This window comes from Triturus cristatus, chromosome 3_2 (genome assembly GCF_964204655.1).
Source record: "Triturus cristatus chromosome 3_2, aTriCri1.1, whole genome shotgun sequence".
Classification (NCBI taxonomy): Eukaryota; Metazoa; Chordata; class Amphibia; order Caudata; family Salamandridae; genus Triturus; species Triturus cristatus.
The window spans coordinates 230,413,440-230,438,487 of record NC_140584.1 but is presented as its reverse complement, the minus strand read 5'-3'; the positions used below and the strand labels follow the sequence as shown (position 1 = coordinate 230,438,487).

The following is a 25,048-nucleotide window of genomic DNA, read 5'->3' as shown; positions in this document are numbered from 1 at the left end:
TAGTAGAGTGGGTGTGAGTAAAGAAAGCAGGGCTATAACCATATTTTGACAGTGCAGTCTACTTGAGAAAGAAAGGGGGAAATGGTTTCTCCACCTCTGTACAAACAGTTAATAAAGGATAAACACAAGCATGTGTACATTAAAAAACAATAAGTAAATAATAACGTTCAATGATAATCAGTTGAGATGAAAACAAAAGGTGGAGTTTGAAGCACACTATTTTAATTTTGCAATGATTGAGGGAGATTTGGAAGTAAAAATTCATGCTGGGCTAACAATCCTTAATTTAATATGGGAATATTAACATCATTATTGCAATTTAACACCTGCCTTTCCTACAACTGTAGAAATAGAGGATATTTGTTGTGCACAAACATGAGTATTTCTGTGGTCTTGTTTGTAATGTCCCAAATGAAGACATGTGCAATATACCCAAAGCAGCTATCTTTTTAAAAGATTGACTCACAACATACCAATGTGTATCAGATGTGTAGTGTACTAGTGTACTACAGATAGAAATCTATTCCTTGAACCATATGCTTTCCTGAGTCAGAACTAATCACAAAGAAGCATAGCCCTATGCTTCCACTTGAAAAACCAAACTGCATGACATCTAATAGTACTTGCTGTGACATTGAGTGTTTGATTCTCCATATGCATCAACCTCCCATGTCACTGTGATCAGGTCGAGTAGAAGGCCTTCTGTGAAACACTGAAATAGTACTGTTTTTGTAACAAATTATGGACTCTGTTTGGGTTATATATTGAAAATAAATTGCCCTTGTTCGTTAAATTTTCAGTTGTGTTTCTTTCTCCCTTTATATAGATAAAAGTTAGAGTTTGGCCCCTGGCCTAATATGTTTTAATTCTTGCCCTATATCCCCTCTTGTCACTCTATCTGTGTTGTGTTTACTGGAATTTCATATAAACTGCATATGTCAAGCTGCTAAGCTGTGTTAAACAATTTAGGAGTAGATTTAAATATTTTCTACCTAGATGAACGCTATTACTCAATACTTTGCTGTGTGTGAATTTTCGCATCTTATAACCTCCACTCATTGACAATGGATCACAAATAAATGCCAAGAGATGGAATTGTGAAGGCAACAGACCAAGGCAAACAGAATATGGCAACCATATTAGTTCACTTCCAGTAACATGCATCACACCATTGGCAAAAGCAATAAATTATTCATGAATAGAATTTATTTTCAGAAAAGATTGATCACATTATATATTTTCAAGTAATGATTACTAGAATCAAATTAAATTCTGGTATCTTATAGATACTCCTCTTCCTGGCAATGCTTCATGTTCCCTAAGCATATATTATATTTTGTTTTTAGAAGCCATTGTCCATATTTTTCAGCATGGCATAGCTAAAGATACATAAGATAAAAGAGGTGATTGATTTTTAGATTGCCTCAGACTTAAAGGGTATTCATTCACATCTCCATCTTCATTCAATTTATGTCTTGACCTCCAGGCTAGAGAATCATCTGGGTAGTCCTCCTAAAACATGTGCCATCCCTTTCCTTTAGAGTTCCTGTTTTCAGCAATCACATTCATCATGTATATACTAAAACAACCATTCATAATTATATTAGAGGAAATGAGTATCCTGAATAAGAAAACTTGTTTTATGGTTGTGGGTCCCTGACTAATATCCATTTAACATGATCGAAATCCGGGGGTGTTTAGTATACTGACTCACAGGTAATGGTAAAGGAATATGGTTCATATATAATTTCAAGTTGGCACAATATTAAGTATATATTTCACTACACAAATCGATGGTAAATTGCACACTGAGAGATGTTTACATTATATTAAGTAGTTTGAGTTCATTAGTGGCTCTTAATTTCTAAAAATAAATACTAGATACATCACATATAGATCACATAAACATCTGCACATAAATTCTTCACACAAATTCTACATGCAATGAGGTATTTTACCATAATCTGTTTGTTCTCTTATGCAAGATTTCAGAAAATTATCTAGAATGTGAATATTCTACTGAAGTTACATGGATGAAGCTAAAGAGGCTAGGAGCAATAAGATAAGCTGCTTTAATCAATAACCATTTTGGATTTGCCAAGGAACATTTCAAAATGTTTACAGCTAGATTGGTAAACATAGACTTTGTATACAGTTTTTAAATTGGAAAGGAACTAAGTTGCACATTTTTCTGGGTAATATTTTAGTCATATAGTTCAAATTGACTACTAAATGCTATTTGTACAGTACTTAAAACATATAGAATTTTCCAAAAATTAAATTAATTAGTGTTAAACTGTTCTGATATTGTGAGTATATTACATATTTGACCATACTGCACTTCCTGCAAAATATGAAATATTAATAGAAGTTAATATGTGTACTAAGGAAACAAATGTATGTAATGCTGGATATCCACTGCAATTTTCACCCTCGTTTATGTTCTGCAGGGAGTTATCATTGTAATGTTTTAGCTTAACTCTCATTATGATGGGACATATCTTTTGCTATGGGTATGTAGTTTTCACAAATATGACAAATTTGGGATACAAGTAGTACCTGAGGTTTGTACAATTGTCTACACCTGTGTATGTGTGTCAAACCCCAAATGTACAAAGTCCTGCTCCAAAATGCCCCTCTGCTGGACATACCAGCTCTCTTCTACTATAATGGAATGGATTGGCTAGGGCAGCCACCACAGAACTTTTTTGGGCTTGCGTGGTAATGGCAGGAATCAAGCCAGGCTGGCATCGGGTGTATTTGAACAGAGTACTTTGCATCTAGATCAGGCCAAACGGGAGTCATCTATGGTTGGCTTTGGGAGTACTTCGGCTAGTTTAGGGTTGAAGGTTTCTCAGACGGTCAATTCTGTCTGATGTTCCCAGGACAATGAACAGATGATGGGTTGGATGGTTGGCAAGTAGTGCCAGTGTCCTTAGTAACCACTATATATTTCTTAAAAAAATGCAAATTGCAATTTACAAAGTATCGCAATTCTTAATTTTAAAATTGTCATGCAACAACGACTGCAACACTATACACAACTTTATTCTAAATACCTTAAAACAAATGAACATGGGTAAACAAAGCTGGCATGCCCTAGGGCCAATACAGATACTGCCAATGGAACTTAAATTAAACTTCACTTATAATGAATATATTTGCAACCAGTGTTTCTTCACAATCAAATAGGAAACATTAAAAATGATATTTAACTTCATGCTTCCAAAATCAGCATCTTATGTCTCTCTTTATAATTCATTTTAAGAATTTCTAAACTCTCTCAATGTAAAAAGTTGGTATTTGATTAAAAAGAATAACATAAACCCTTCATGATTATCCCAAGAATGCGGTTCACATTCGTAATAGTCTGCACCACTCCACTGATCATACTTCACTTATAATGACATAGGAATTTTTTTATCAGAGTCTTGAATAATATTTCCCACAGTTGATTCCTTAAGCGAAAGTTTGGGTAAGGTTTTCAGCACCCATTATAAGTATGTTAACCATTTACTCAAGTCACCCCAAAGAGAATAAACGTCTTACTTTAGATGAAATTGCTTTTATGGTAACATGAGCATTCTCCAACTCAGTTATTTTTCGTTTAAAGAATAACTTAGAAAACAAAGATTAAAGAATCATTAAAAAATCACCCACGGTTTTGTAAAGCAGAAGCCAGCATGATGGATCTATGAGTTTAGTGTTTATCAGTGAAGCATGTAGTGTTGAGCAGGTCAGATGTTTGAATCCAGGAAAGGCTAACTTTCATCCTTCCAAAGGTCAGTGGATAGAGCACCTGCTATTAACAGTGCTTAGGAAAGGCAGATGGGCAATATGAATTAGTTTAAAAACATAATGATGACGGTTATCATAAGTATTAAAATGTTTTGCTCTCAACAAGTCAGGACCAGCCTCTTTGACTAAAATGCTGTACTTTATCTGAGATTTAAAGCCATTTTATTGCAAAACGGTTATCTAAATAAAAGTGTTGTTTTTTCCACCTTCAAAATGAACTAAACTAAGACTACATTTAGACTTAAAATCCTGAAGGAGGGTAGCAGTACTTCAAAATAAAAGGCACTTGGGTTCTTAAGCATCACTATTTGGAGCCAATATCAAGTAAAATTCTGTTATTTAATATAGGTTTAAAATGCCCAGGGTGGATATGTATATTTTATCCAATTGAGTGGCTGAGGCTTGCACATTTCTACATCATATACTTCATACATAACATATCCCATCTGCAGTTATGTTTGTGCAGTTGGATACATTTACCACCACTGTTTTTGATTTGGACTGCAACTCCACTTTAAATGTTTACATTTTAACTATGGCAGAACAGTATACCTGGACAATGTTCCAAATAGATTGGCAACATATGTTTGTACTGTACAATATATCCATCGTGAATCAGGCCTGACACACTTTCAAAGGATACCAGTTGTGTACATATCTTTTAAACTGTAGTACATATTTTACAGGACTGCTTCAGATGAAGGAAATCGAGTTCTGGTGCTTATGACTCAGTTGAAAAAAAGATTGGGAAACATGTCAAGCTAACAATGATACAGTTGTGTCTAACCTATCAAATACAGCTATTGTTATTAGTAGTATATCTTTATGAAAGTGATTCTAACTTAACAGATTCCATCAGGTAAATAATTTGAAAACATATTTCTAGTCACTTGACCGTTCAAATTATTTACCTAACTCCTTAGCTTTTCTGAGGCAATGCACATTTGCAATGGTTTGTTCTGATGTAGTTTAACAATGTTCTGCGTTTCCATTATCTCCTTGTGTGCACCCTATTCTGATCTTTTGATGAATGATTCATATTACCAGGTCATTCATTAAATTTGCTCTGTTGGTTACATTGCTTTTGCTAAATGAATCACTTGATATATATGTTAAGGTACACACTATCATTCCATCACCAAAGAGTTATGTCCAATGCAGGAGAATAAAGCCAAAAATTGAGTTCCTTCTGAGGTACAAAACAACGTATGGTGGGCAGTATTGCACTCCTTACCGTAGTTGGTAACATATCACTTTTGCCCCTAAATCCTTATTAAATCATGGGTATTTTTCTTGTTCTAATCAGACAGATCTTTTGTTTCATGAAATGCCTAACATATGTAAACTATGAAAATAAATGCAACAGATTGAAGATTGTCATTTCTTGAAAACACTTATGCATTTAATACAAGACATTATTAAGCTGATGCTTGAGACTGAAAGTGTCTAGTTAATTAGGAAAAATATGTCTGCTCTGCTTTACTGAACTACAGCAGCATATTAAGCATTTTACCATTATAGAAAATGACAGTGAATTATATCAGTGTCTTTCTCCCAGCAGTTTTAGTTCTTCTGCAATTAGTTTACAGGGTTCTCATCATTCTAATGTTAAGCCTAAAAACAATACTTTGTACTTTCTTTTGACCTCTTCTGGACTTTGAGTTCTACATGTTTGGCTCACACTCTGTTTACTTCTTTATGAAAGATCTTAAACTTAATACAATCCTCAGTGCTAGCTTGAGTTAGGTATAACTCAGGTTATAGCTGGTTGTATCTAGGTGGGATTATCGTTCAGCCAAAAAGATGACCAAGACTCTGGAGGTGATTCCAACAAAATGCCGTGGGAGCTTTAGGATACAATAAACTGATTCACAAATTAAGGAGGCAGTATTAGAAATGGAAGCTAAATCCCACCAAGTAAAATATTGTGTTGATAGGGAATTGATAAAGTTGCTTGAAGGGACTACTGAATAATGTATTGCGAAAAGCCAGCAAAGACAGCTACAAAGGCAAAAGCGAAAGACCTGTTCTAAAGAAAGAGCATGCCCAACCAACTCTCCCTACTTCCGCACTATAACCCGTGATTCTGCCTTTTTATATGTGATTTTGTACTGATTGATTGAGATACTTGTATATTTTAGAATATTTATTACATTTCACAATCTTTTATCGATCAAATATTTTAATGTGTATGCTGAATTTTAATGTTGAAAAAGCTGTTTTGATTCCACTGTATTTTGTACATGTTTATCCGTGCTTTTATGGCCTTATCAGGCCGAAATAAAGTATCTCTTGAACTTGAAAGACCTGAAATACCAAAATGCTAATTTTGAAGATAAGAAAAATCTTGTATTCTTTAATTGTCAAAAACAAGGAAAGTCAATCTGTGACATATTCCTGGTTTCTCCAGCTGAAGGGGGGTGGTGGGTAACATGAGCTACTGCTACATTCTGCAAGGAGAAATACATTAGTAAAAATCACATTTGGCACAGCCATAGAATGCACTCATCACTCGTTTTCTTTAATATTTTATGTATACAGCAAGTGTGTGACTATATAATTCAATATGTTGTGGTTCGTGAGTTGGCTAAGAAGTGACTAAAGATTAAGTCAGTGTAAAGAATAATCACTTATGCAAACATCGGTAAAATATGTCAGTCTTCACAAAAAAGGATGCCAGGCCTCCACTTCTGTAGAATTGAATAGTCTTATCTGGACGTCCATCACCAATGTGGTTACCATAAACAGGGACTACAAGGTTCCCCTATTTTGAATTATTCTATGATGAACTAAACAGAAGCATACAAATATTGAGATAATTTCAGATTTATCAAACCCTTGAAGTTGCTTGAGTTGGAGGTGTGTTGAATTCTATATCTACCACTCCAAGTTTGCCAATAAAGAAAACATAGTTTTCTTCCTGTAGTCTTGGAAAGGAAGGTGTAGAATTCAAATTAGGTGAATTTATCTCAAAAGTAGTTATGTATGATGTTAAATATTGCATTATATTTTGGCACCTTTAGGGATGTTTAATATGCAAAGGCCATTGCTTATGGGACCCAGCACATGTCTTGAATCCCACCTCAAGGCCATAGTAGTTTTGACATTCATAAAGAAAAAAAGTACCCTGAGCTATTCTGGGTGATTCAAATAATTGACAACATGCATTGTGCCGCAAAACTTTTTTTATCCCAACCTTTTCTGGTAGGAGGGTGCTATGTTACTTTATCTTATGGTATTTTAATTTGCTGTTGCATTGTGCAAAATGTTCACCACTGATGCACCTCTTAGTACCAAAAATAATTAAGTTCCTTTGAGAGTTTAGCTGAAAAACAAGCCAAAATCAAACTTCCCAATGTGGGATAAATAGAAAGGATGAGTTTTGCGAACATGCCTGAACTGAGTATCAACGCTAGCTGGAGTGAATTTCACAGCTGTGCAGCACTAATGAAAAAAGCTCCACTGCCTTATTTAGTTTTTGTGTACATAGGAGCAAGGAGAAGTGCTTTATCAGACGATCTCCGATTTTTCAAAGGTTTGTGATCTGTTGCATAACTTTATCCCTGCTAGTTGAGTTTTTCTTTTTGCTAATCACCTAATGATTGTGCGGTACTTCAATGCTTTATGTTCTCTCTTAGGAAGCACCATAATAATTTAGTCTGAGAAGTTCTTTTTAGCAGGAGGATTTAAATGTACAATACATGACTGGGAAGGGAATGAAACCATACATGTAAGGCTGGATCACACAACTGTTTTGATTGGGGGGATTTTATGTTCTTGATCGTAAACTGGTGCAGTGCATGCATCAAGTACTTTCTAGTACCATGTTAGGAAAACAGGAGGTGGTAATCTTTCACAAGAATGTTTGTCATATATGTTCTATGGTATTTAGTTGCGGTTGTGATGTATGCTGTTGTTTTTGTGCTGCTGTGGTTTTTGTGGTGTGGTATTGAAATGTATTTTGTTATGTTGTAGTGCAAAGGTAAAAAGCAGCACATGCCTTGATAATTGTTGCAAAATCTGTACACCTTACCATATGAAGTAAGCACTGGTAGTGCTAAGTTAAGATGAGTCTTTGCCACAGTTTTAGGCTGACCAGATTCTTAAAACGTTGAATGGTCGAGCAGCACTTTTTAGTAGTAGTAGTAGTAAATGGTTGTCTATCTAATTAACTTAAAAGGGATGTGCTGCTTTTGCCTAGAAATGTAACAGCAGTTGTTGATATTTGTAAAGTAAACAACATAACATACAATAACATAGAAAAATAGGTATAACAACAACTAAAAAAAATTACAATACACAGCACAACAAAACATTGAAAACAGAATGCCACACAATAACCGAAATATAGCACATCACGTTGCAATAATACACTTCAGAACACAGCAGGACAATAAATAATAGGCCATCACCACCAAAATAAAAAATATCTCAGACAAATATGTACAAACGTTCTTGTCGCACTTTTTCATCTGCCGAGTTTTCTTTTCATAATATGGTGGTAAAAGTTGTTTGCCTCAATTACTTGAAATATATCCAGTCATTTTTTTTGTTGTTTTGTAATTCGGCCTGGTCTCAACTAAGCGGTCCCACTCCTCACTTTATTGTGATACCGACCCATATGCATGTATCTCTGCACATTTCCTAGTTTCCATCAAGCACTACAGTGTCCGTTTTCGAAAAAATATATTATAAAGCACAATAGAAAACTAAGTAACAATCATAGCATGCAGCTTTTTATGTTAGTAAAATATGTTAAAAAGTGCATTCTCATAATTTCTAAGTTACAAAGTCGAAAGCATTTCAGAACTTCAAACGCTTTACCTGGTTCTGCAGTCATAACTCAACGTCCATGTTCTTTGATTTCCACTATAAACCTGCTATTTATTTTGCAAATAAAATGTGCCCTGCAAGTGTTATAATGATGCATACATAGCTTAAGGATTCGAATTAGCTCAGCTGTAAAAGAGCAATTACGTTGATGCCAAAAGAGAAGCCAGGAAGTCAAAGGATTTAAATCTACCCCATTTTACTCAAAGGCAAATGGAGTTAAGAGGATAATTATTGCTGAAAACAAAATGAGAAATCACGTACAATAAATTATGTTTTATCGCTTTTTTTCTGCAGAAACCCATGGAATACGGGGTCTTGCCGTTGACTGGATATCTCACAATGTGTACTGGATTAGCTCAGAGTTTGATGAAACGCAAATAAACGTGGCTCGGTTAGATGGCTCGCTGAAAACATCAGTCATCCATGGAATTGACAAGCCTCAATGCCTTGCGGTTCATCCAGTCAGAGGGTAACGTATTTTCACTTATAATGGCCATTATTCAACATATTGTATTAAAAACGTCCTTGTTGAAATGATGATGCTTTAGGAATAGCTTGCAATAAGTGATGGTTAATAGGCTGTGATATATTGTTCTCAAAATCTGAATTAATGTAACAGTTTCCCTTTTCGTTAGCATAAGAGACAATACATCAGTCAGAGAGGGTGACTTCCCGAGGCAGGCGGCCTCATAGCTTACATTTCAATGCAGACTTTGGCCTCCCTCCGAGACCCACATTTGCAAGTTCTTTTCTGGCTGTTTTCTGGTGCTGAGACCAGTATCGTTGCACAGCAATGGCGTGATATCACTTCTGTTTCAGCTCCATTGAGAATAGAGGCAGAGGCGTAGATTGGCGGGTAAGACTAGGGATGGGGGTAGTGGGTTGGATTTTCCAACAATCATACTGGCATATCGTGTTTAATATTATATGAGAAGCAGCACATGAGGGTGGCTTAAGTGCCAATGGAAAGGGAAAGGAGTGTGGATTGTGAGGGGTACGTAAAACACAGAATTTTGAAAAATACCCATGGCTTAAGACCTTTAAAAAAGAAGAGTGTGTGTGTGTTTTTGTCTGAGTGAGTATTTAAAAATCCCAGGTGAGATTCGACACAAACCTTACCATACTCGACTGAAAGTGCCTACACCCAAGTATTTACTAAATATTACATCAATTAAGGGGGTGTAACACACCAAACACCCCCCTTGAAGCTACGCCACTTAAAAGCGATTTCTACTTATATAGAGGATTCCTTCTTACCCCAATAAGAAAATATTGCCAGTTTGGATTTCACCTCTGCCAAAATCTCTTCCTGTATCTACAGACGTGTAGAAGTCCACTAATGATAATAGTTATATGTTGACTGCAGTTGCCATTGCTAATTGTGCTCAGCAACAGCCTACATATGTTTGGAAGGGCAGTGCACTATTTGATTTGAAGAACGCTGAAGGGCATTATCATGGACATCATCAGCCTTCACATTATGGTGATAAATCCAGTTCAATGGGTCCCGTTTTCCATCACAGCAGTTCCTGTAAATCCATTCAAAGTTGGATAGGCAGCCCCATCAACATGATAGAGCCATGCCGCAAACTTTCAATCCTAAAGTGGAATTTACTGTTTGAAAATAAAAAAAAACAATAACCCACTCATCATAAGAGTTTTCTCCCAGGGAGTGTGGGTAATTTTTCAGTGTTCCCTGTGCCTTACAAACAGGTTTTACGTGGTGTTGACAGGCAGTGAAAACTGGCCATTTTTCCATCCACTCTAAATAGAGTGGACCTACAAATTGCAGACTCTACGAAGTCCCTTAATCTGTCAGACCGTTGAAGGTGTATATGAGCTGCAAAGATGAAGTAGTCTCCGCTGTCAACATACTTAATGTCTTGCCAACTCTAAAAGAGGTGGGCGGTTCTTCAGTCTGGCTGAAAGGGTACTCTGTCACCGTTGCGATTGAGTATCCTCTACTCCAAACTATAAATTGGGCCCATTGCTCTAAATAATGTTACAATAGCAAATGGCAAAAATAGTAACGAGCTCGAAGAAATTCTTAATTCTATCATTCAACAAGGTTGTCTTGCAATGACAGAGAACACAGAAACTCGGTGGGTCCAAGCACTGCTAGTGCACATAACATAGTTAGCCCTCAGAATGTCTGAAAATCCCTTTAACTTCTCATAGGGTCACAGTTCTATAGATTGATCCCTGCCCAATCCAGAGTCACACAGACTGCCGCAGATTGATTGGCAGCCCCTTGGTCATCCAAATTACTTGCACACCATTCTGGGAAGATTCAAGCTGGCATTTTGAAGCAAAACTATGAACAACATCTCCTCTGAGGAAGACTCCTCCCAGTTAGATTTGGCTTCTTATCTCTAAGAACTTGAGGCCAACCTTTATGGTTACTGGAGCCAGAGGTTTACCTACCATGCCTCTGTCTACTGTGGTAGTGTCCTTAACAGTCTTGTCAGAGAGAAGTAGCAATTTACCATTTGGGTATTTCCCCCTGTCCCTTCCTCTCCCAGTAAAGTCAAATACTCTAGGATAGATCTGTGGTTCAGGAGAAGGCTTTGAAATGGCAGCTGTTATTAACTTGGCGAAGCAGTTGCATTCACAGCCTGAATACTATTAATTAGAATACAAAAATGAATACATAGAAAATAAATCTAAGTATGGATTTTTGTTATAGACCCACATATAGTTAACAAAAGAAACAGAAATTGTCCTCCTACTTCACATCAATCTAAAGTTATGAAACAGAAATTGTCCTCCTACTTCACATCAATCTAAAGTTATGAGTTAGCCATAGTTTATCCAAAGAGGAAAACATTATTGACATTCCAGATTCACGGTCTGAATGAAAGGTAACGTTTCTTTCTGGATTTCTATTTGCATTATAATGCTTTATTAAGCAACCAATTCATTCTGGTTCCCGGCTACAAAAGTTGTATCTGTGTGCTGGTTCCATGCTGAGTAAGACAGCAGTCTTCTTTGCTCAGGCTCCACACGTGCATTTGCATTTTATCTCCACTGCCCATCCATGGAGCTTCTTTTAAAGGGTGATCACTTATGATTACAGTTCAAACTCATTATGCACCAAAGTTTATATTGAGTGTGACTCAGTTATTGATACTTACAGCAGAGGTCGAAAACCTGGATGGTACAATAAAGAAACAGACTTTCTGGAATTTTTGGCAAATGAACTTAACTTCAGAAATTAGAGTGTCCCCTACTTTATTCTGCTGATTTGTGGTTTTACTATTTTGATTTGTTTCCTGCTCAAAATATTGAGAACCATCTGTTGTAAATTAAAGCAGAATGTGATTAAGCATTTACTGAAAACATTAATGCTTCCCCTTTAGATCGTGTTTTCCTCGTTATGTTGACAGAAGTCCGGACTCCATTTTGTATTGACATGCTGCCACGTGTTCGTCACGAGGAGAGTCCGACCTCTGTGTTAGTTGCTCCTGTAATCTGCCTAGTAACAGTTTATAAATAGCTCTCTTGTCCATCTGGCGCATGCCCAGACTTGACCACATCTGTTATAATTAGCTTTGCTTGACCATGTGTTTTCGCGGGCCCAAAGAGTATGTTAGCTCCGCCCATGTATTGATTCAGTATCGAGAATGACCATAAACGGTAATGTTCTTCGACCTCATGTTGTATCCACCCACTATGAGCCCCTCTGTTGTGTATAAAAGGGGACTGTGTACGCAAGTTCTTTGTGCTACTCCATGCAATACTGAAGAGTGTTGTGTGGATTGTAGGACCACCCTTAAGGGTTAATAAACGTTGTTTTTGTACTTTGCAGTTTCCGTGCCAACTTCCTTATAGATTCCGTTACAGGAGAGCGAACCCTTGTGCTTTGCGGGCCTAGCTGGGGCCTGTATTCATCAATTGGCGCCCGTCACGTGGGGCTCATCGGCGACTCGGATGCTCGAAGGACTGGTCGCGACGAAGGTGAGGAGTTTGGCCGGGGACGTGATCACTGCCAGCGGCGTCTTAGCCCTGGCATCCCGAGGTTTTTCTTCCTTCCCTTCCGAGCTGACCGTCTGGGTGGCGCCGGTCATCGACTGAGACCTCTTCTGTCGGTCCTGCCGTGAGAGCCGTTTGGGCGAATTGTGGAGCTTGGCAGTTGGAACCTGGACTCTTGATTGGTAAGAACCGTTGTACGGTACTTGCTCCGAGTTTTGAAGCCTGGTCTGGCTATTTGAGTTTGATTGATGGTGACTAGTCATATTTTGAATTTGTCTTTGTGAAAATATATGCGTTGCAACACATATAGGCAGGTAATGTGGAGAAATTTCTCCGGAGCTGTGTAAACTTTGAACGGCGCAACGATTAAGTGCCATTTTCTTTATAATATTGCATATTTTGCATTATTCCTAGCATGCCTGCTTTTAGCGCACTCCGTAAGTGGTGCTGCTGTTTTGGAAACCGGTTGAACCTCGAGGAATCTGCTCCAGCTCCCCCAGAGGGGACTCCTAATAGGGATATGTACGTGAAGCATGGTCTTTCTTCCATAATGTACAGCACGCTATGGAGGAAATACACGAAGAAGGATCCTGAGTTGCGATGGCCTTTGTATGGATCGTTTGATATACGTAAGATTGAGTATGTGGAACAGTGTATGTGTAAACGACGTGCTCGTCAGGATATGTTTGAGTGTGTGCGATTATGGGTGAAGGAAGTGCGTGAGCGAGAGAAGCGTGAGAAAGCGCTGTTTGATAAGGAGCAACGAAAGAATGATCATGTGCGAGCGCAGGAAGCGAAGCGTCGGGAGGACAAAGAGCAAACGGACAGACAAGAGAAAGAGCATAGGCTACAAGTTTCGGGTCAATATGTTGTTCGTCAGCCGCTTTATCCTGTCCTTAATAATTCTGATGATGATTTTTATTTGCTAGATCGCTCTCCGCCCCCTTATGTTGGCGCATCTGCTCCACGGCTGCAAGATTCTGACCCGGTTTCGGGTAAGGTAGACACACGGTCCATGCTGTCGGCCGAGCAAATGGCTGAGCTTCGGACACTTTCCTTCCGTGCGCTTAAAGGCAAGGTATCCATGGAGGACTTATTTCAAACTTGGGGGCCGTGGCAGGAGAGAGATAAAGTGTATTTTCTGGGTCATTTTGCGGAAGAAGTGATTACTGCTTTCCGAAAATATTCTCATGTTCTTGAACCTGACGAAGTGTCTTCGGACGCTAGAGCAATACGTAACGGTGCTTTTTCTCCCTCTAAGGCTCCTGAGGCGGCTCGGCGGCTGTTCGCCTTGCGGGACGAGGTGCTGGCCCTTCGAGAGAAAGCACGCCAACAAACGGAGGCGGAGAAGCAGTCGGATTCGGTTGCGGGAGGGGGCTACCCATCTACCTCCCAGTCAGATAAGGATGATGTAGTGCATGCTAAACCAATGCGAGAGGCGGCGCCTTTGTATGTTCCTCCTAAAGGAGCGGGGACTAGCCCGGACATTAATTCTGTCGATGCTAGGGGATATTTTGTGTATAATTGGGTTTATACTCCATGGCATAGAGCCGATGTTATGGCATTGAAGAATGCATTGCCTGACCCCCGTAAGAATCCAGCGGCCTTCTATGAAGAAGTCGAGGGGGCCTTGAATTCTTGCGTTATGACTTTAGCAGATATAGACCTGTTCTTTGGCCTTATTCTACCACCGGATATGTGGCGATCTGTACGAAAGGTAGATGATATAGTTGCCTTTAAGGCCCGGTGGTCTGAGCTTGAGGATGAAGACAGGGAGAGGAAGCCCGCGCAGAAACCGCCGCAGAGTATTTTAGATCTCCCCGCTGCTATTGTGACTAAGTTAAAGACGATTATCCCCCCTAAAAAGATTGACTGGAATATGTTAGCTGCATGTAAACAGAAAGTTGACGAGTCAGTTGCAGATTTCTTTACGCGCTTTGAGGAGACGTTTCATGACTTTAGTGGCCAGTCGCTTACTGACGACACAGGCCGCCACCTTTTCGCGGACAAATATGTGGCTAATCTGCTACCGGCAGTTGCGGCCCGGTTAAAAGCGAGTGAGAGTTCTTGGTCCTCCGCGACACCGACGGCCCTTCTGACTATCGCTCAGTATTATGAGCGTCAGGAGCACGAGGCGAAGGGCCAGGAGGAGAAGAAATCGAAAGATCTCAAAACCAAGGTGATGTTAGCACAAGTATATGGCCCGCCCCGACGGGGTAATAATAATAGAGGAAGGGGCGGATCTTATGGTCCCCCTTCGGGCCGATCTGATTTGAATAGGAACCAGTGTGCATACTGCAAGCAGTTGGGCCATTGGGCCAGGGATTGCCCAGCGTTGCGTGCTTCGCGTCAGGGGCACACTCCGGGTGGCCCGAGAGGTAGAGGGGGCTTCTCGAACTTTAGAGGGAATTCTAACGATAATGTCCGTTTCGATACTGCCGGGCAGCACCGAGATAGCTCAAATGTTTTTGAGCACCAGTATCATGTATCGGACATCGATCAATCGGGATATCATGATTCTCAGCATGCATAGGAATGCGTTGGATGGGGGTCCGAATCAGTTGAGGTGCCGGTCGATCAGACGGGTCCTTATGTATCGGCTGAGGTTTTAGGTTCTACTGATCAGTTCCTAGTGGATACAGGAGCGACACGTAGTGCATTGTCTAGGTACTTGGTTCCGGGGGCTCCCCCATCCGGCTCAATAGTTACATCGGTAGGGTTTGACGGTACACTCTCCCGAAGCCCTCTTTCACAGCCCCTTGCATTTAAAGTTGATTGTTTTTCTGCGCCCTGTCCGTTTCTGCTTGCTCCGTATACACCGGATAACATTATGGGCCTTGATATGTTAAAGTACTTTAGGGCTACAATCCGCTGCTCCCCTGAGGGTGTGAGGGTGATCTTAAATGACAACTATCCCAGGTCTGGGCGGATGTGTACGATATCAGAGGATGCATTGTTGGCTACCCTCCCCCGAGCTTTATGGGCGACTTCGGACACAGATGTGGGACAAATGGTGATTCCTCCGGTCCACATTAGTGTCCAGGAGGGGGCGGTGCTACCACGCCTCCCGCAGTATCGTATTTCCCAGGAGGGCGAGGAAGCTCTCATACAGATTGTGCAAGATTTGATCGCAGTAGGAGTAGTGGAAGAAGTTCCCTATAATATCTGTAACAGTCCGATTCTCCCTATTCTGAAAAAGGATACAGATGCAAGGGTCTATCGGTTCATAATTGATTTGAGGGAGGTAAATAAGATCGTGATACCTCAGTACCCGGTGGTCTCCGATATCACGACGTTGCTTACCTTGGTCCCGCCTACGGCGACCATGTTCTCAGTGATTGATTTGAAAAATGCCTTCTTTTCTATTCCCATTCACCCTGATAGCCGATTTCTTTTTGGGTTCACATTAAACAATAGATCTTATCGTTTTTGTAGAATTCCCCAGGGCTACACAGAAAGCCCTAGTATTTATAGTCAGGCTTTGAAACGACAGTTGGACTCCTTTGCCTTACTCGAGGGGGTCGCCCTCATTCAATATGTCGATGACATCTTGTTGGCGGCTGACACCCTGGAGTTGTGCGAGAAAAGCACGCTAGCCTTACTTTCCTTTTTAGCATCCCACAATCACAAGGTCTCTAGGAAGAAATTGCAATTCTGTAGACCAAAGGTGACTTATTTGGGTCACCTTTTGTCTAAGGAGGGGCGTGCACTCACACCAGATCGTATCCAAGTAATTTTGGACACACCGAGACCATCCACGCAGAAGGATGTGCGTGCATTTTTGGGTCTTGTTTCTTTTTGTAGACAGTGGATATTGGGGTTTTCACACATAGCTAAGCCATTACTAGCTCTCTTGACAAAAGACACGCCCATCCCGATCCCCTGCTCAGATGAGTGTGACGCTGCTTTTCAGCAATTGAGACAGGCCCTTTGTTCAGCACCAGTGTTAGGGACCCCTGATTATACAAAACCCTTTTCGTTGTATGTGCATGAGAAAGATGGATGTGCATTATCAGTCTTAGTGCAGATGCACGGCGATAAGCAGCGCCCTTGTGCATACTTTTCGGCTGTACTTGATCCTGTCGCCCGAGCATTGCCAGGGTGTTTTCGCTCGGTTGCGGCGACAGCTGTGTCAATACGGCAGAGTGAAGGAATTGTGTTGTCCCATAAGCTGTTGGTGTTAGTCCCCCACGCTGTTGATGCCCTGCTTAATCAAACAAAGACGCAGCATTTGACCAGTGCCCGTTTAACGGGATATGAGTTGACGCTTTTGGCTCCTCATATTACGTTAAAAAGGTGCGTGACATTAAACCCGGCCACATTGTTGCCATACCCCGAGACCCAGCCTGAGGCGCAGAAAGCGCATGATTGTATTCTTGTGACTGAGGAACAAACAAAGGGTCGTATTGATCTCCAGGATACGCCCTTTTCAGAGGTAGATGGAGAGTTGTGGGTAGACGGATCGTGCCTGAAGCTACCAGATGGTACGACTTCAGCAGCGTATGCAATTACCACGTTACAGACGATAGTGGAGACAGCACGCATACCGCAGAAATCAGCTCAAGCAGCGGAACTGATAGCGTTAACACGAGCGTGTGAGCTCAGTACAGGATTGTGTGTGAATGTTTACACAGACAGCCGCTATGCCTTCGGAGTAGCGCACGATTTCGGCCTACTCTGGAAGGAGAGAGGGTTTTTAACGTCACATGGAGTACAGATAATGCATGGAGAGTTAGTTCATAATCTTTTAACTGCATTGACATACCCAAAGAAAATTGCTATCGTTAAGTGTAGCGCCCATAGGAAAGTAGTTGATAAAGTTGGAGAAGGGAATGCGTTAGCGGATCGAGTAGCACGGGAGACTGCGATGCAGCCCGGCGCTACTGCCATGTATGTAGTAAAGTCACAGGTGGAAAGATGGCGTGATGCGAAGGAAGAAGTGCGAGAAATACAAAGGACCGCTTCTGATAAAGAGCGGGAACGATGGGCTAGCGAAGGAGAACTGGATGATGAGGGTTGTTGGAGAAATAAGCAGATGGATAGATGGAAATTACCCACGGCTTTTGTACAACCTATGGTTCAGATGGCACATGGGCTAGCACATGTTGGAGCTTCCGCAATTGTGAAATTGCTTACCCAAGTCTGGGAGCATCCAGAGATTGCTAGCACGGCAAAGAGGGTGGTGCAGACCTGTATGATCTGTCTGAAGTATAACCCAGGGAAAGGCACTCGAACTCCAGCAGGAGGATTTGCGACGCCCACTGCACCCTTTGAGGTTCTGCAGATGGACTATATCCAGCTTGAGCGCTGTAACAATTTGAAGTATGTTCTAGTAGTGGTTTGCGCCTTCAGTAAATGGGTTGAGGCGTACCCTACGAAAGACAATACTGCAATGACTACAGCGAAGCTATTGCTGAAAGAGTTTTTCCCTCGATACGGCGTCTGTAGACTTCTGTGGAGTGATAATGGCCCTCACTTTGTAGCAGATGTTATAAAATATGTCTTGAAGGGCCTAGGCATCACCCAGAAGTTCCACGCCGTATTCCACCCCCAGTCTGCAGGACTAGTCGAGAAGTATAATGGTACACTGAAGCTTAAGATCACCAAAATCCAAGCTTCAACATCTTTGACTTGGCCAGACGCCCTGCCACTGGCGTTATTGTCAATTAGGTCGGTGCCACACTCTCGAACCGGCCTTACGCCATATGAGATAGTATTTGGACGCCCAATGAATATTTGGGGTCCACCAAGGCCTAAGGCTGTGTATGATGTACCTTGTGTAATGATGAGCGATTATCTGGCACAGTTAACGGATAATTTGGTTTCCATTCATCAACAGGTCCGAGAGGCGCTCCCTGATCGGTCTACCGGCGAAGGACATGGTCTCCGGCCTGGGGATCATGTCATGGTGAAGGTCTTCGACAGAACGAACAGTTTGGAGCCGAGATGGGTCGGACCTGAGCAAGTCCTCCTTGCAACGAGGACGGCAGTGCGAGTCTCGAACAGGAAGAATTGGATCCATTCCTTGCACTGTCGAAAGGTACCGCCCGGATTGGTGGAGTCTGCCGTGCTGACCGATCAACGAGAAATCCGAGCAGCAGAGACAGGCCGTGCTGCGGAGCCAAACGACACTGAGGAGCTCTTTCCGGACCACGCGACTTCTGGAGGAAGGCGATATCATCTGCGACCAAGGAAGTGAGGTTTCCAGTACCGGGACATACTGTCAGAACGGCCCTTGGGTTAGTGAAACGGAGAGCCGATGAGGCAAGGGGGGGGGATCAGCCCTGCATTAGTGTAGTGACACCCGTCTTGGCCCGCTGGTGAAGAAATCAACCGCTGCCCAAGGGGAAGAGTTCTGACAGACCTTTTTAGTTTCAGGAAGATATCAGGGTATTGTTTCCTTTGACATGGAGAAGAAGAAAATTCTTTGTGCGTTGGGGTTCATGCTAACCGTAGCTATCGTTGGTATAACCACATGGTTTGTGGAGGAGGCAACTCCTGCTCGAAAGACGCTTGTGTTGACGACTCCAGTGCGTGCGGAGCACTACTTTTATACATTGCCATATCAAGAGTTGAAGCATCGACAATCCTATTTGAATAACACTTTCATTCAGATGCTGCATCACACCCACGTTGCTACGAACGCTACGAACTGTTGGATATGTGGGATGATGCCAGCCCATCAGAAGAAAGGAGGTACGCCATTCATACCACTTCCTTTCTCTCATAATGGCTCTTGTAGAGCATGGTACACTTTGCTGTTTGCCACTCGGAAACCGACAGTGGGACGATTGCTTTTCAGACTCAATAAAGAATGTCATCAGGACAAAAATGGATATCCACAAGCAAATGGGACAATTTGGGAATGGGAAGAGTACCGACCAGACAATGAATCCATTCCCTATATCTTCACGAACACCAGAGACACTGTGGGGAAGGACAAGTTTGTGATCCAAGTGGCCCAAGCCCAAGCGGACCTGTGTGTCCAGAGTGTGGGTTTTATCCCTGTTGGTGTCAGTGATTGCATAACCGTATTGAACATTGACGGGTTGAACAACAGTACCTTCCTAGCGTCCCATAATACCTACTTTGTATGTGGAAATAAAGGTTATTACCGTTTGCCGGCTGGGTGGTCTGGGGTATGCTATGTATCATTCCTATTACCTCCTGTATTCTTAGCACCCGCGTCATATCATAAGGATTTAAAACTGTTGAATAATGTGACTGTAAATAGATATAAACGTACTCTATCAATTGATGATGTGGATCAAACCGATACCAGCTTGCAACAGTATATTGATTTTAACTTAGGACTGTTTTTCTTTGTTGGAGCTGCTTTGAATAGTAGGAAGATCCGAAGATTGACAAGAGTGGTAGAAGCTGTGACAAATCAGACTGCTGCCGCTCTTGGGAATCTTACGGAAGAATTACAAATAACTAGGATTGTTGCATTATAGAATCGTATGGTATTGGATGTAATGCTAGCTGATCGAGGTGGAGCCTGTAAAATTATTGGAAGTAGCTGCTGTGTGTTCATCCCTGATCATACGCCATCCGTTTATAACGCCATTAACAAGCTGCATAAAATAGCAGCTGAAATCCACACAGAAAACGGCACTTGGTCCTTTTCTGGATGGTTTTGGGCGTTGGTTACTGCCTGGGGATGGAAGGTCTTAACTGGTCTCTGCATTATTATAGCAGTTCTGTTCCTTTTCTGTATGTGTATTCAATGTGGACCATTGTGCTGTTCCGTATGCATTTCATTCTGCATTCCAGATAAGAAAGCTATTGCCGATGTTGCTCGCCAGAAGGGTCTAGCTAAAGAGGTTAAGGGAATGATGATAATTGATATATATGATGATTATTCTTGGAGGCCGGATGTCTTCAGTAAATGCTGAAAGGGTCGTCTGTTGTAAATTAAAGCAGAATGTGATTAAGCATTTACTGAAAACATTAATGCTTCCCCTTTAGATCGTGTTTTCCTCGTTATGTTGACAGAAGTCCGGACTCCATTTTGTATTGACATGCTGCCACGTGTTCGTCACGAGGAGAGTCCGACCTCTGTGTTAGTTGCTCCTGTAATCTGCCTAGTAACAGTTTATAAATAGCTCTCTTGTCCATCTGGCGCATGCCCAGACTTGACCACATCTGTTATAATTAGCTTTGCTTGACCATGTGTTTTCGCGGGCCCAAAGAGTATGTTAGCTCCGCCCATGTATTGATTCAGTATCGAGAATGACCATAAACGGTAATGTTCTTCGACCTCATGTTGTATCCACCCACTATGAGCCCCTCTGTTGTGTATAAAAGGGGACTGTGTACGCAAGTTCTTTGTGCTACTCCATGCAATACTGAAGAGTGTTGTGTGGATTGTAGGACCACCCTTAAGGGTTAATAAACGTTGTTTTTGTACTTTGCAGTTTCCGTGCCAACTTCCTTATAGATTCCGTTACAGGAGAGCGAACCCTTGTGCTTTGCGGGCCTAGCTGGGGCCTGTATTCATCACATCTATGGTAGGTCTTGACAGAGAACAGAACTGTTGGGATCAAGATAAATGAGCGGTCTTCCATTTCATGACTGTATTACTCTTAAGCAGGAAAGCTTGCGATATGCTTCGTAATTTGTTGCTTCTAGAACCAAACAACATTAATTTTGGGTCTAACTCTTTACCTTGTACAATTTTTGTGATTTTAGGAACAGCGCATACATCAGGTCTGGGTATATGTGCAAAGATATTTATGCTATAAAAGCTTGGCATTTGACAGTTACTTACTGAGTTGCAGTGCTGTCTTGCTCTTTTGTTCCCACAACTCATTGAGATTCTAGTATATAATTAAATGATTTCAATTTCACTGAATATTCAAAAATGTCTAGATTTTTTATCTGAACCACAAAATATCTTCTCTAATGCTAAAACAATCTATCTGACTAATGGACACAGTAGGACTACCATTCTATAGCAGAGTATTTAACTTAATGCCAAAAAAGAATTCAAAATTCGAATATTTGCTGTTGCCAGTTTTAAAACATTTAGTTCTAATTGTATGGACCCTGGCATGACTGCAGAAGGCATGATGCTTTTTTGTAAAATTGTCCTTCAAAGAACACAACATTTGTCTACCCATTCACAACCGGTAGGGGGCCACTGTGCAATGAAAATGACATTGTTGTGGGCGTAATAGCTTTTGCCTTAGAGTCCAATGAGTACTCAAATATTTTATGTACATTTTAGTTCTAAGTGTTCTGCCCATGAAAATGAATGGTTATAGTTCATCCCTATATAAATGCATGACATAATAACATCAAATATCACTCTAGCCACCCACTTTTTGGCCTGAATACACTTTTTGCTGACAATAAAATCATGTTTTTTTAATTATTCACAATCAAATTCTTTGAAGTGCATTTATGTAATTGACAATTAGGATGTCTTTACTTCTATGACTATAGTGATGAGAGCAATGACAACCTAAGCAAGTACTGAACTTTAAGATGCTACTTTTTTGTCATATTAAGGATGCGATGGATAGAGGTTGTCTATTAATTTTAAGCCTGATCAGACATTTTGGTGCTCTCATAAACTTTAGAACCAGTTATGAAATATCCATGCTTCTTGCTGGTAGGGATAGGGAAAGGGCCCACGTAGGAGAAGAATTTGAATGTTGATTGTATTGTGCTTTTGTCTTGGCAAATCTGAATGTTTTTCACTCTACACTGCTTGATGTTCCATATGATTTGAGCATATAAAATTGTTCTGTGATGTCTTTTGGGGTATTATGGTGGCTACCCATAGCATACAATGCCCTGCCAATAAATACTTTCTCCTTCAATCTTCTTCTCAACCATCTTCCTCCTTTACTCCCCACTCCCCCTCTCCCATCCTTCACTCCACCCACAGCCCTTAGGATACATTTACCATCTGCTCAAAGCATGTGGACCAATGAATTCAATTTGGTGTTACAACCAAAAATATCAATCCCACATTGTAATTCCCCATGCTATTACGATGTCCTCTTTAATGAGTGGTACTGGTATTACATTACCACAGGTTAGCAGTAAACAATACAAATCTCCTTTATCAATTAATAAAGCTGCAGTGTACACCATCATTTCCAAGAAACCTTTATGTTAAATCTGGTAATGTGCACATGCAAACAATTTTGGCATCTCCTCTACACCGATAAAAAACATAATCAAAACAAGCCTTCCTTTTTCAAAGTCCTAAAACCGTTTATATTCTGAAACATTGGATAATTTAATAACATCTTTAAGTAATTCCTTAGCAGATAACATTATTGACTAAAATAGGCTCTGGTTTTATTCTCAGAGTTAAAATAAATTCCAATGATATATATTGAAAAATATTAAATGGCTATAAAAAAACATTAACCCATATAGATACAATTATGTTGAAATAGGGCTTACTGGCTTTGCCAGTGCTCAAGCAGAGTCTACTTTTTTTAAAATCAAGTTTGCAGAATAGCCCCTAAAAATGTAAGATGAATTAAATGTATAGTACTTAGTAAATCACAACAATGATGAAAAGACATTTAGGTATTTTATGCATGAAAGAAAATATAGCGTTTGAATTTCTGTTATTGCACAAGCATTGCACGTAACTCTCTTTTAGTCATTAAGCACTTAAGCCCCATGAGCTTCAAGACACTTTGTTCATTTTGGAACTAAGCTTCAAACAATGTCCTTTAACATGTACCTGTTGCAGCTGTGGCCTACACCAATTCGGGGTTGAAGGGGTTGCCACAATGCCATGTTTTAAATGTAATGTTTGAGGTGCAAAAATACACAGTAGCCCATAAGGGCATTTGTATTCATTCTACTTGCACAGAATGTGGGCATGTTTACATTATCTTTACCTAGGTGTAATCTATATTGATTGGGTTTAGCCAACCACTTACCATGCACTGCAATGTACTTCACTTCTCAAAATGGTGAAATGCCTAGATATTCCAGCAAAATAGCATGCAAAATATTAAATAAAATTGGCGAGTCCAAAAAGAATAGGCAGATCATTGCAGCATGATCCAATGTGTCTGAGACTTTATGAATAATTTGACTAAGAGAAGTTAAATTGCTATATCTGTCTGTTCATGAGATCCTGTTTGAGAATTTGAAGACCAACTTTGCTAAAAATTATCTCATGATGATTCTAATATTTTACCTTAATCTATCATGAATAGCTGTTGAAAGTGCCTCACCATATCCAGGTGAAATGACAGTAAAAAATCAGTAGTCAAATGTTGTCATGAAAGGAACTAAAAATTTATTAAATGTCATGGCTCCTACTTCATTCTGATTTTTCCGCAGACTTACAGCTTCATACAGTCACTTCTAATAAGCACATTTGAGCATGAAGCCGTACATGATAACAATCCTTATCTTTCAACAACAAAGCAAACTGCAAGCCTTAATTTTATAAGGATGCAAATGCAATAAAAGACTCCGAAAGATGGACATTTGATCTTTATAGCTAAATTTCTTGCCCTGTAAGCACCAGTTACCACAGGTCAAAAGGGTCAGCTCCTCAATCCTTCACATCTATAAATGAATAATTGACAAACATGATAAATATATGTGCATCTATACACTTTGTCGTGGTAAGGCATGACCAGTGATATATGTTGCCCAAAAGATTACTTCAAACTATAGCTGATGCCCAAAAAAAGTTTTAATGCCTTTTCAGTAGGCCATGTGTTTGGAGAAAAATCATGTGACTTACCCAAAACCAAGTGACAGAATTGAAAATGTTAATCCATTCATTCACTGGGATTTAAAATATGGGAAGAGTTTCCTAGTAAATAACTGGTGGGATATGCATTGAATGTATATATGTATCATCTGAAGATGAGATGTTAGTAAAATGTCCTTCATGCTTTAGATAAGTGATGGCATTTTCTAATACCATCCAGACGTCTGAGTTCTGAGACAATTAAAGGTGGGGAAGGTGGACAATCAGAACCCCAAAATATTCTAGCCATCAAAATATAAACACATTGACTTCTAGCAAATGATGCACAAAGGTTGGGTTTGGGTTCCAAATACCTATAGTATTTAGAGGTTCTCACAACCATGCTACCACTGTATAGGCATCAGCTTTAGCCACAATCGGTGTTTAGGATACTGGGCTAAGATTAGTTGGGTCTCATAGGTCTACACAGTATTTTCTAAGTAAAAAGATAAAAACATCTATTTTTATTGTCAAAGAAACAATAACTTATTAAAACGATGCCTCTCCTTCACTGGAATTCTCAGGAATCCAGATGGATCAAGGGAGAGTAGCCCAGTGAGTAGCCTAGGCTGTGGTGGCTCACAGAGTGAATGCTGCAGGGCGGGGAACGGGTAGGGTGGGTTGATAGTGGAGTCAGACATACGATGTCATGGAGTAAGGTAAATAGTTTTTTTAACATTTATTTACTTACCTTACTTC

The 25,048-nt window shown here is 40.4% G+C and overlaps 1 protein-coding gene across 1 annotated transcript in view; it reads left to right on the top strand.

Annotated features, from left to right (window-relative positions):
* The window catches only part of LRP1B (LDL receptor related protein 1B), a 3,634,433-nt gene that overhangs the window by 2,177,006 nt on the left and 1,432,379 nt on the right, over positions 1-25,048 (top strand). The window contains exon 30 of the mRNA XM_085647014.1: positions 8,926-9,100. Within this exon, the coding sequence (XP_085503140.1) occupies positions 8,926-9,100 (175 nt within the window). The remainder of the gene's footprint in view (positions 1-8,925; positions 9,101-25,048) is intronic.